Here is a 13,262-nt window from a genome sequence, read left to right on the forward strand (position 1 = left end):
AGGAGTGCACCACTGCCCAGCTTCAGAAAGGAATTTTTAAGGTAATTTTTATTATATAAACAGAGTATATCTTTCTGTCTCTGTGTGTCTCTCCCTCTTCTGTCTATGATACTTCTGCCTCTGCCTACAGAGGGCTAGGATTCTTATTTACTATGTTGCTTAGGTCCAAATTCCTGGACTCAAGTTTTATCTTCTTGCATCAGCCTCTTGAGTAGACAAGCACCTTAATATTTGCTTATTATGCAGTTTTTATAGTGTTTCCAATGGATAGAAAAAGATCAAAAAAAGCAGGAAGTGGCTAAGATAAAAGGATCATATGACTAAGTTGATGATAGCATGCTTGGACCAGCAAGTCACTTTTAAGACTATACTTTTTTTTTTAAACATGATAAGCATCGGTTTCTTTTATTGAAAATTTTATTTTCAAAACTTGATTGTATAGGGGCTGGAGAGATGGCTCAGTGGTTAAGAGCACTGACTGCTCTTCCAAAGGTCCTGAGTTCAATTCCCAGCAACCACATGGTAGCTCACAGCCATCTATAATGAGACCTGGCACCCCCTTCTGGCATGTGGGCACACAGGGAAGGAATACTATACACATAATAAAATAAATAAATATTTAAAAAAAAAACTTGATTGTATAATTGTTTTGAAGACTCAACTCTTCAGAAACCCTCTTTTTGTTAGGACTATTTATTTATGCCACACCTGTAGTATAAAAAAGTTATGAAACAAGACTTAGTCTGTTGGGAATTAGATAATTAAGAAGGAATTTTTTTGAAAGTTTTAATTATTTTTTGAGACAGGGTCTTTCTATGTGTTTCCAACTGTCCAGGAACTCAATAGACCAGGCTTACCTCGACCTCACAGATAGCATCTGTTGGGATTAAAGATGTCCCTTTTGTTGTTGTTGTTTGTTGTTACTGTTTCAAACAATTTTTATTACTGGTTTTGCTTGTAAGTTTGCTTGTTTTGATTTCTGTTTTAGACTTACTCCTTTTTTTTATTTTATTATTTAAAAGCCATTTTTGTTTTTGAGACAAAGTCTTACTAGGTAGCCCTGGCTTTCTCATCCTCCTCCAGCCTTCTAAGTGTTGGGATTTTAAGTGTTCCAGTACACATGGCTTGAGAGTAAAATCATGATGCAGACATACAACACAGTAGTGTAATATTATTAAAAAGAATGTTCATCTCTATATTAATTTCTATATTAGGTGTACTACTATACACCTATTTCTCTCATAAGATTGAAATTATAGATATTTTAATTTCTGACAGTTTAAACTTGTTTTTTTTTTTAGACTCTTCAGGCAGCTGAATTGATAGATTCAGAATTCCGAGCAGGAATGAGTAATAGACAGAAGAACAAAGCTAAAAGAATGGCCAAGTTATTTGCAAAACAGAGATCCAGGGATGCGGTAGAAACAAATGAGAAAAGGTAGTAATCTCTTTATTTACTTGAAACAGAAATTGTGCTTGATTTATAGATAAAGATTTTGATGATTTTTATTCGGTTGAATGGTACTGTGCTTGTATTGTTTTACTCAGGACATAGTATTTGCTGTTGCTGCGAAATGAGATTTCTACAGAAAAATCTATAGGAGTAGAATTTTTTTGTTTTGTTTTTATTAATTTTCCTCAGTGATTTTCAGCATCACATGAAGACTGAAGACCAAGGGAAGAGCATTCCAGCTACAGGGAGTATAAGCACCTTCACTGTGGAGTATTTAGGATGGAGATTATTAGAGAAGGAATTCAGAATGCTGGTCTAAGGATGACCAGTCAAGATGATAGGCTTGTTAAGATAACGAACTGTCATGGTGTTTTCCCTTGTTCTTTAGTTTGGGGCTGTGCTAAATAGCTGGTGATAATCCAGACTTGCTCGGTTAATCTTTTCGTGGAAAAGAATTCTGAAGAAGAGTAATTGTCTTATTGACTTGAATTAATAAAAGTGTTATCTATCCTCAAAGGGTAGCTAGTTCAGAACTACATCTTTAAGATTGGTCTCTGAAAGTGCTTATTAAATTATAGATTCTTGGGTCCCTTGTATCTTTATATCTATCTATCTATCTATCTATCTATCTATCTATCTATCTATCTATCTATCTATCTATCTATCTATCGTATTTTGAGACAGGGTTTCTCTGTAGCCTTGGAGCCTGTCCTGGAACTAGCTCTCATAGGCCAAGCTGGCCTGGAACTAAGAGATCCGCCTGCCTCTGCCTACTGAGTACTGGGATTAAAGGCGTGTGCCGCCACTGCCTGCCTGCCCCTTGTATCTATTAAACCAGAGTCTAATGGTGTTCAATAAATGTTTGAGCAAGTTATGAATTAATAAATATTGCAAAGTATAAAAGTAGGTCTTTGTAGATGGTGATACTTCTCCTTTTTAAATTCAATTGAAGTTGAAAAGTGTTTACAGTGTTTAAGAGTTAAGCACAAACAGATGTGTAATAAACTTATTTGATAGGAATCCATGCTTGAGCCAGACAGTAGTGGCTCATGCATTTAATCCCAGTGAGGGAAGCAGGCAGATCTCTGTAAGTTTGAGGCTAGCCTGGTCTACAGAGGGAGTTCCAGGACAGCCAGAGATAAACAGAAACCCCGTCTTGCAAAAAAAAAAAAAAAAAATCAAGCCACCCCGCCCCCCAAAAAAGAAGAAGAAATCTATGCTTGAGTTTTGTTGATGTTTTTGTTTTGTTTTTTTAGATTTATTCATGTATTTTATATATGTGAGTGCTCTATTCGCATGAATGCCTGTATGATAGAAGAGGATTTCAGTTCTCATCATACATGGTTTTGAGCCACCATATAGTTGCTGGGAATTGAAATTCAAGACCTCTGGAAGAATAGCCAGTGCTCTTAACCACTAAGCCATCTCTCCAGCCCCCAAGTTCTAATTTTTAAAAAATTTATTCATTCAGAGAGAGTCTCATTATGTTGCCCTGTCTGAGCCATCCCTCCAGCTCCAGTTACTTGTTTTTTTAAAGTGTAAACTTTATTGAATTTGTTAACTGTGGGATTTTTTAAAGTGAACAACTGGTTAAGGTCATAGACATTGAATATCCCTAAGCCAAAATGTTCCAAAAATCTAAAACTTTGAGCATAAGTTTCTGATTCCAGAGGATTTTAGGTTTTTGCTATTAAAGAGACTCATCTAATAAAGCTTATGCAAATATTTTCAAATTCAGTAAAGTCTAAGAGCAGAATGTTTCTGATCCCAACTAGAAATATTTTGTATATACCTATATGTATGATGCATCATATTAATATAATCGTTAAAAGGGGGGGGAGAAAGACATAATAAGGAAGGTGTCTTAGTCACTGTTCTATTGTTGTCAAGAGACACCATGACTAAGGCAACTCTTATAAAAGAAAGCATTTCTCCAAAGGCTTGCTTACAGTTTCAGAGATTTAATCCATTGTGGTGGGGAACATGGCAGCATGCAAGGAGAGAGGGGGCGGTTGGCATGGGTGTTTGAAACCTCAAATCCCACCTACCAGTGATATACTTCTAACAAGGCTCCACCTTTAAACCCTTTTAAATAGTGCCATTCACTGGTGGCTAAGCATTAAAATATCTGAGCCTATGGGGGTCATTCTTACTCAAACCACCACAGAAGAGGAAATAAGAGGAAAGAGTTTGAAAGATTTGATTAGATGGTCTAGAAGGCCTTCACAGAGATTAGAATAAAGATCTAAAAGAAGGCCCTTAACTGTCTAGGAAGAGACACTCCAAATGCAATTTTAAAGTCAAATATCTAGAAGTAGAATTATGCAGGCTTTAAAGATGATGTACCAGTATAACATGATAGGAGAGAATTAAGGAAAGAGCAGGGGGTGAGTCTTCAACCTCTTGATGATTTTATAGAACAATTACCTTGGCCAAAAGTTTACACAATTAAGATGCAGAGACTGAGCTACACAAAGCTACGTAAGCAAAATTGATACATCTGTGAAGATGATGGGCATGGATGGTGTTGCACACACCTTTAATTCTAGCATTGGGATCTCTGAGTTTGAGGTCAGCATGATCTACAGAGCTAGTTCCAGGACAGCAGAGAAGTCTTGTCTCTAAAAACAAAACGAAAGATGTAGCAAGAGGGAGATATTCAGAGAAAGTAAGTCTATCTATACTTTTGATTTTTCAAGACAGGATTTTTTTGTGTAACAGTCCTGACTGTCTTGGATCCCTCTTTTGTGGACCAGGTTGGCTTCAAACTCAGAAAGATCTGCCTGCTTTTGCCTCCTGAGTGTTGGGATTAAAGACCTGCACCACCAATTCTGTTTTGTTGGTTTATTGGCTAAAATGACCTTGAGTTCGCCATGTTTTTACCTCTCCTCGGTGCTGGGGTAAAAGGTCTGTGCTACCACACCCAGATTAAATAAAAGTAATATTACTTGTCTTTTATTTAATTTATTAGGCTAGCCTTTGTATTTTTTTCAAGTTATAAAGCAGTACTTTTCTCAAATGTTCTGCATACTTTTTATCAGTGGTCAGATTTTGTATATTTTTAAATTTTTTGCTAATTTTTCCATACAGTATATTTTAATCATATTCTTTCAACAAATAAGCATAATTATATTACTTCACACATTAGTTTTCTCTAGGTTGCAAAAGCTTAAAAATGTTAATGCCATGCGTGGCTAGACTAAGTTGTTGAGTTAAAAGAATTTAAAATTAAAAGAAAGGGAACTAACTGGTTATAGAGATGAAAGAATGTTAGTCTTGAGATTTTTCAGTTTCAAAGAAAAGATTTAACAACTTAAAGACTAGTGGGGTTTTTTTATACTTACTTTATTGTTTTTAATTGAGCTATACATTTTTCCAGCTCCCCCTCCCAATTTACTCAGTAGATCTTGTCTTTCTGTCCTTCCTAGGAAATCCATATATTTCTCTGTTAGGGACGTCTTTGTCTAGGTAATAGGGTATATTTTGTTCAAAAATATTAATGAGTTCATTTTAGTTGATTTTTCTAAAAGTAAGCTACGTAAGCAAAATTGATACATCTGTGAAGATGATGTATTTTTCTTATATGCATTGTGTATCATTCATATTTTTCTTCATTTACTTTAAATTTGGTGACTTCTTTTTTAGTAATGACAGCACTGATGGAGAGCCAGAAGAAAAGAGACGGAAAGTAGCAAATGTTGTTATTAATCAGACTACTACTGATTCCAAAGTCTTGGTTGATAATGTTCCAGAAAGTTCTTCCATAATTGAGGAGGTATATTGAAATTGTTTATAACTTTTAACTATTATTATTACTATTATTATTTGTATGGATGTTTTGCTGCATGTATGTCTGTTTACTACTTGCATGACTGGTGTCCATGGAGGCCAGAAAAGGGTATCAGATGCCCTGAAACTGGAATTATAGACGGCTGTCATATGGGTGCTGGAAATAGAACCTGGATTCTCTGGAAAAGCAGCCAGTGTCTTTAACCACTGAGACATCTCTCCAACTCCTCTTTATCGGTTTCTTAACTGTATATATTAAGAATATTCTATAATTTGTCAACCAAGAGAAATTTTATTTGTAAATGTCTTAACACTTCATTAGTAAAATGTTTATTTTAAAAATTTAAAACTTTGTTACTATTGCTAATGCTACAAATAAATGCACTTCATTAACTTTCTTAAATTATTAGTATAAAGCTTTGATGTAGTTGTAATTATATTTTTCTTATTTAGACAAATGAATGGCCTTTGGAAAGTTTCTGTGAAGAACTTTGCAATGATCTTTTTAATCCCTCCTGGGAGGTAAAGTATCTTCTTAGCTCCATTTGGTGTAAAGTAAGGAAACAATGCCAAGGATAGAAAACGTGCTGAGATTCTTATTTTCACCTTGGGTGTCTCTTAGGACTTAGGGCATATTATATAGTTTTATTGTCTCTCTCTCTTCTTTAATGTGTGTATGTTGGAGTGGGGTTGGGGTTGAGGCCGGGTCTCATCATGTAACTAGGTTTCTTTGAACTAACAGAGATTCCTCTGTCTCTGCTGTCTGGGTGCTGGGATTAAAAGTATATTCTACCATACCAGGTTTGACTTCTAAGTAGAAATTTTTAGATTTTTTTTTTTAAAAAAAAAAATCGTTTTTAGCCTTTATATTGTGAAACAAATTGTCATTTCTTTTTATTCTTTTGGCAACTATAAAAACTTGTATTTTCCTTATAGACAGTAAAATGTGTTATTTTTCATTGAAAATAGACAGTTTTGGAGAATAGGATGGCAGTCTCGTAGTTCAGGATGGTTTTGAACATGTGATATTCTTGACTCAACGGCCTTTGTTCTGGGTTTACAAGTATTCACTGTATCATGCCTACAGTGGGCAGTTTTGATTTACTAAGATTAGTAATTTCAGTGCCTGGGTGTGTTTATTCTATGTGTACAGAAGCATGTGTGTACGATACTCAAGGCTCTGGACTCATGCCTCAAGATCACTTCACCACCAAAACTAAACAAAATAGTTTTGAGTTGAGATTGGGTACATCCAGGGTGGTAATGGCCATATACAGGGTGGAAGTTTTCCAACTAGTTTCAGAAGTAATTTAACTTCCAAAGTATTTCTTTAATGAAAACTTCAAACTTTTCCCAATATGTAGAAAAAGTGAAAATGAAGCCTTTAGATTAATTGCTAATTGGTCATCTCAGACCTTTGGTTATCTCTTGAATTAACAAACAAGACTTTGGGGCCAAGGGATGTAGCTCATTGGTACAGCACTTGTATGAGATCCTGCCTGGGTGTTATTGTCAACATGGAAAGAAAAAGGAAAAGAAAAGAAGGGAAAAAAAAAAATCCTAGTGTTGAGTACTTTTTGAAGTTAAGTAAGTCTTTGCTCAGATAACATTTTAAATAAACGAATATAGTGTCAGTGGCCCTCTCCCCCCTCCCCGGCAGATAACATGTAAGAGTATCCTCATCTATGAGAATGGCGCTTTATCCATGGGCTTTAGGGAAGCACTGTATTATTATATTAGACATCTTGGGTAAATTCTTTCTTCTGGAACTTGACCTTACTTTTTAATGCATGTACTTCTAAAATATTTAGTGTTTGGGCTATACAGAACAATATATGGAAATTTCTTTCCCTTGCTGTTTAATTCTGTAGTGCAGGTAGAGGCTGGGGGTGGGGATAAGAGCTTGGCTAGAGTTAGTATAACCATTTTCTTGCTTAGCTTTTTTTTTAATTTCTCTTTTCTTGAGACAGGGTTTCTCTGTGTAGTACTACTGGCTGTTTTGGAACTCACTCTGTGTAGACCAGGCTGGCCACGAACTCACTGAGATCCACCTGCCTCTGCCTCCCAGGTTCTGGGATTAAAAGTGTGCACAACCACTGCCTGTCTTTGCTCCACTTTTATTTTTTTTTTATTTTTTTTTAAAGATTTATTATTTATTTATTATGTATACAACATTCTGCCTCAATGTATGCCCACACGCCAGAGGAGGGCGCCAGACCTCAGTACAGATGGTTGTGAGCCACCATGTGGTTGCTGGGAATTGAACTCAGGACCTCTGGAAGAGCAGGCAGTGCTCTTAACCTCTGAGCCACCTCTCCAGCCCAATTTTGTTTTTGTTTTTTTCGAGACAGGGTTTCTCTGTGGCTTTGGAGCCTATCCTGGAACTAGCTCTGTAGACCAGGCTGGTCTCGAACTCACAGAGATCCACCTGCCTCTGCCTCCCAAGTGCTGGGATTAAAGGCGTGCGCCACCATCGCCCGACTTTTGCTCCACTTTTAAAACCTTCCACGTAACCAAAAAAGTTGTGAAATAAATATATGTTATTTGTCTCAGTTGAAAAACTTAGTCATATAAGGTAATACTTATTTTACTTTCTTTGTGTCCCAGTACACAATGCTTATTCGTAAAAGCATTATTGTAGGCCAGGTGTGGTGTCACATCTGGGAAGTAGAGGCTGGCCAGTCTTTGTGTACTGAGCAGCTTTCAGATTCTCTAGGGTTAACAAAGTAAAACACTACATTAAAATGAAAGAAGGAAGGAAGACATACAGACATAATTATGTTTTAATAGATGTTTCTGTAACATCATCACTGACTGACAAACATTTTCATATTAAAGAAAAGTTGAACTTGATTTCTTTAAACATTTGACTCTGATATTTCCTTCCTGGGTTTTTTTTTTAGGTTCGACATGGGGCAGGTACTGGACTTAGAGAAATTCTTAAAGCTCATGGGAAAAGTGGTGGTAAAATGGGAGACAGCACTTTAGAAGAGGTAAGTATATTAAAATTATGATTTAGTTTTAGTAGTCAGTCTCTCTTCCCAATTTAGGGGAAGTAACAAATGTTACGTACCATTAGAATGGACATGCAAGGTGAGAGGAAACACTGTTAAAAGGTTAAAAAAAAACAAGCTTGTAGTCATAGAATACATCTAGGGATCAGAGAGATTCAGAAGGACGAGTGCAAAAATTATAGAAAGAAGAGCATTTGAGCAGGATATAATGCAGTAGAGTTAGGTAGAGGAAATGGTAATGTCGAACAGCAACAGCTGTGTAGTGAGAAACACTGGAAAGAGCACAGCTAAAGTAACTTTCTTTTGTATTGTTGGAGGTTGGGGGTGCTTTGAGACAGTGTCACTGTTTAGTCCCAGATGACCTGTAACTCCTGTTTACCTTTCTAACCTGGAGCTCACAGAGACCTGTTTGCCTCTGGGTCCTGAATGCCCAGCCTATAACCAGTTTTTTGTTTTCTTTTGTTTTTTTGAGACAGGGTTCTCTACAGAGAACCTTTGAAGCTTGTCTTGGAACTCGCTCTGTAGACGGCTGGTCTCAAACTCACAGAGATCCTTCTGCCTCTGCATCCCGAGTGCTGGGATTAAAGCCGTGTGCCACCACCACTTGGCATAATTAGTTTTCTTAAGAGTACAGGTAACTTAATAGAACCATGAATAGAAGAATTTTGATAGTGTTTCTGAATATAATTATCAAAGAGGACATGTTTACAATTAAGGATGGTATGTGGAGCTCTTCCACTGGTAACTGTTCATTCTCCTAAGATAATCTTCTGTTCCAGTATTGTATTTTTTCTTTTTTGGGCCTAACAGCTGTATTTTTATTTACTTTTTAATTAATTAATTTTCTCTATCTCTATCCATCTATCCATCTATCTATCGTTTTTCAAGACAGGGTTTCTCTGTAGCTTTGGTGCCTGTCCTGGAAGTAGCTCTTGTAGACCATGCTGGCCTCAAACTCAAAGAGGTCTGCCTGCCTCCGGGTGTGCCACCACTGCCTGGCTCTAACACTTCTATTATCCCCTAGTACAGAGTTGATTTTTACCTGTTATTAAAAATGATTGTATCTTAATAGATGATTCAGCAGCATCAAGAGTGGTTGGAGGACTTAGTCATTAGACTCCTTTGTGTTTTTGCCTTGGACAGATTTGGAGACTTTGTTTCTGATGAAGTAAGTATCACCTGAGTGAAGCTTTGCCCAGATTGTAAATTCTACATAAGTACATTTTCTGCATATGTAACTTCTTTCTGTTCTCTAGGTTGTAGCACCCGTTCGTGAAACTTGTGCTCAAACATTAGGTGTGGTTTTAAAGCACATGAACGAAACAGGAGTTCATAAGACAGTGGATGTGCTACTGAAATTACTGACCCAAGAACAGTGGGAAGTTAGACATGGTGGTCTGCTGGGAATAAAATATGCTTTGGCAGTTCGTCAGGTAAATAACTCAGTTTGGAAAGTGCAAGTGAGAGACTTTTTAGTCATAGGTGTTTTGTTGTGATGAGTATGCTTGATTGCTTGTTTGTTCCTTTGTTTTATGATCTAGGTATGTAGCTCCACCTGGCCTGGACCTTGCTATATAGACCCAGGCGGGCCTCAGAATTGCAGAAGTAGTTCCGCTTCTGCCTCTTGGGTTCAGAGATTATAGGTGTGTGTTGTCATGCCTTCTTGAGAAAGTGTCACAGAAAAAAAGATGTCTATCAAGAGTCAGACTTAGTTTGCTCAATATAGTGGTTTCCAAGTCTCTATTTTTCTGCAGTTATCACTCTTTTAATCCTTTCTTTTCTTTTCCTCCTCGACTGGGTTTCTCTGTGTAGCCCAGACTGGTCTCAGACTCACAGAGTCTTCCTCTGCCTTCTGAGTGCTGGGATTAAAGGCATGCACCAGCACCATGTAGCTAATAATCTTTTTTTTTTCATATGGTCTTATTATATAGTCCTGGCTGGTGTAGAACTCACAGATATTGGGATTATAGGTGTGTGCCATCAAGCCTTTAGTGCTTGATAGCTTTTTTAAAAAATTAATTTATTTTTTATTTTATGTGTATTGGTGTTTTGCCTACATGTGTGCCTCTGTGAGGAGAGGAGAGAATGTTGGATCCTTGGAACTGGAGTTCCAGACATTTGTGAGCTGCCGTGTATGTGCTGGGAATTGAAGCCGGGTCCTCTGGAAGAGCAGTTAGTGCTCTTACCCACTGAGCCATCTCTCCAGTCCCAGTACTTGATAGCTTTAATGAAGTATTTAATAAAGCTTTTAATAAAGTATTGGAATTTTTCTTTAGTGGGATTATTTATGTAAGCTTCTGCTAACTTATCTTTTTTGTTTGTTTCTTTTCAAATACAAAAATATTGGAATATTTGTTCAAAGTTAAGAGATGTTTGAACACAGTAATTATTCCATAGAAAATTAGCCTGTTTTGGTGTACTATTTTGCAGGATGTAATTAATACTTTATTGCCTAAAGTTTTAACTCGAATAATTGAAGGACTCCAGGACCTTGATGACGATGTCAGAGCTGTTGCGGCAGCATCCTTAGTGCCTGTGGTAGAAAACCTTGTCTACCTTCAGACACAAAAGGTATGTTAAAGATTTTTCAGCATTTTTTCCCTATAGTGCATGTTTACATGTGGGTATGGAATAGTAGGAAAAACATTGAGTTCTTGTTATTTTATCTCCTACGCCTTTTATAGAAATTCTCTTGTTTCTAACAAGGTACATGCACACTTGATTATGTGTTGTCTTTGGGAACAGTGAGTTGTGTATTACCTAATTCCCTTTATGTACATAATAAACAGAAGTTCCTTGAAAAAGCAACAGATATTTCTTCATAAATTTACCCTTTATGTTTAGAGATAATCAAGTTTTAATTTTTATTTTGTTTTTTAATATTTTAACTTGATCTCATTTTTAAGAGACTGTTAAATTTTAGCTACAGTTCCATTTCATCAAATCCAGAAGATGAAGTTAAAAGGGCAGCCAGCATTATCTTATGAGCTCAAAAACTAAACATGTATTTTCATGATTGTTTATATCACTTAAAATTCCCTGAAGCTATGCTGCCCAGTAAACCTCTGGGTGGGGAGGAAGTGAGAAAAGTAGAGCCTAATGACATTAAAAAGAGGTAGAGAATTGTTAATGGCAAATAGTGTCTTCTCCTTGATATTCCTTAAAACTGACACTGTCCAAATTCATTGAAGTTATATATCCTATTGACTCGTTAGTTACCCTTTGGATATAATTTGGCAGGATTTAAGAATTTGTTGTGTGAAGTCAATAACTTTTCTTAAAAACTGATCTTACAGGTACCCTCCATTATAAATACCTTATGGGATTCTCTCCTGGAATTAGATGATCTAACAGCTTCAACAAATAGTATTATGACTCTTCTTTCATCAATGTTAACTTACCCTCAGGTCCAGCAATGCAGGTAATTATTTCTTAGTAGTGTGATAGAATAATAAGCCTTTCTATGTCTTTCCAGATTAAACTTAGACTTCCAGCAGCTTTAAGAACAGTGCTGTATATTGAGGACACCACTTTTTCTAGGAAGTCTTTTCCCTTCTTTATTCTAACTACTAGAACATTTGGAACAAGAAATGTTATTTTAGGGGCTAGGATCAGACCTTAGTGGGAGATTGCCTAATGTACAAAAAGCCCCGTGTTCTAGCACTGCATACACACAAATAAACTTTTTAAGTAGTTGTTTGCTTTACCTTGGGTATTAGTTTTATAGTTCATTATCTTGTGGATCTAAAATAGATACCTCAAAATAGTTTATTTTAAAAACGTCGTTTTGCTGGGTGGTTGTGGCTCATGCCTTTCATTCCAGCACTTGGGAGACAGAGACAAGTGAATCTGTTCGAGGCCAGCCTCATCTACAAAGTGAGTTCCAGGACAGCCAGAGCTATTACACAGAGGAAACCCTGTCTCGAAAAAAACAACAAAAATCCAAACAAACAAAAATCAGTCATTTTAGAGCCTTTAATCCTAGCATGCAGAGGCAGGCAGATCTCTGTGATTTCCAGACTAAACTGGTTGTCTAAGTGAGTTCCAGAACAGATAGGGCTGTTCTTGAAAAATCCTGTCTTGAAAAACCAAAAACTAAACAAAAAAGCAGTCAGTTTATATATCTCCAGTGATGGTCCAAAATACAGATTTTTGAAATTTAACATGCCAGAAAGCTGTTATTGTTTCTAATAATAGTATCCACAAAAATGCAGAAGAAATTTATACAGCTTTTTTAAAATTCACAAACGGGGAAATTGCTGTTCTTAGCCTAGTGAGTTTATTCGGTGAATGTTTATACGTTTATGATTTTAAAGTGGCTGTATGAATATTTCGTGAAATTCAAACATATTTGAAAAACATGTTCTTCGTATATTATCAGCTAATAAGTAGTATTTAGTGCAGAATTTAGTGGGCTATCAAGTGAGTTCCCACAGATCTAATTGAAGATAGCAGCTGAAGCGGTAGTACATGTGTGGGGCTTCCCACTTTTGATAGCTTCTGATACTAATACAACACAAAGGGATTGAGTGTGTTCAAGTTACAGCTCTCCCAAAGCTGTATAGTCACAGGGGTTTTACATTTCTTTAAACTAGAGGTTAAGTAAATCTCTTTGAAGGCCTAAATACTGAACATTTTTGATTGTGAATTAATCTTAGCAGAAACTATTCCACTATTTTACTATACAGAAAACTGCCAGTATACAGTACATAGGGGATATGTTCCAGTAAAACTTTCACTAAAAAAGAAGGAAAGAAAAGCCTATATAGGTTTAGCCTATGGACCTTAATAGGTGGTACCTAGAAAACTAAATTATATAGAACTGGAGAGATCTTAGCAGTTAGGAGCACTGGTTGTTCTTCCAGAGAACCCAGGTCCAATTTCTTGCAGCCACATGATGATGTGAGGGCTCACAGCCATCTGTTACTGTAGCTCCAGGGCTTCCAGTGCTGCCTTCTGGTCTCTGTGGATACCGAATGCATGTTATGTACAGGTACACATGCAGG

The 13,262-nt window shown here is 36.5% G+C and overlaps 1 protein-coding gene across 2 annotated transcripts in view; it reads left to right on the forward strand.

Annotated features, from left to right (window-relative positions):
- Positions 1–13,262, forward strand: part of Btaf1 (B-TFIID TATA-box binding protein associated factor 1) — an 85,511-nt gene that overhangs the window by 28,446 nt on the left and 43,803 nt on the right. For both annotated transcript variants that reach the window (XM_050158104.1, XM_050158094.1), the window contains exons 6-13: positions 1,302–1,438; positions 5,099–5,228; positions 5,696–5,764; positions 8,146–8,235; positions 9,329–9,424; positions 9,513–9,689; positions 10,687–10,827; positions 11,553–11,677. In XM_050158104.1, coding sequence (XP_050014061.1) covers positions 1,302–1,438; positions 5,099–5,228; positions 5,696–5,764; positions 8,146–8,235; positions 9,329–9,424; positions 9,513–9,689; positions 10,687–10,827; positions 11,553–11,677 — 965 coding nt within the window. The remainder of the gene's footprint in view (positions 1–1,301; positions 1,439–5,098; positions 5,229–5,695; positions 5,765–8,145; positions 8,236–9,328; positions 9,425–9,512; positions 9,690–10,686; positions 10,828–11,552; positions 11,678–13,262) is intronic.

The sequence above is a fragment of the Alexandromys fortis genome, unplaced genomic scaffold, assembly GCF_014885135.2.
Source record: "Alexandromys fortis isolate MF-2015 unplaced genomic scaffold, M_Fortis_MF-2015_v1.1 scaffold_10, whole genome shotgun sequence".
Taxonomy (NCBI): Eukaryota; Metazoa; Chordata; class Mammalia; order Rodentia; family Cricetidae; genus Alexandromys; species Alexandromys fortis.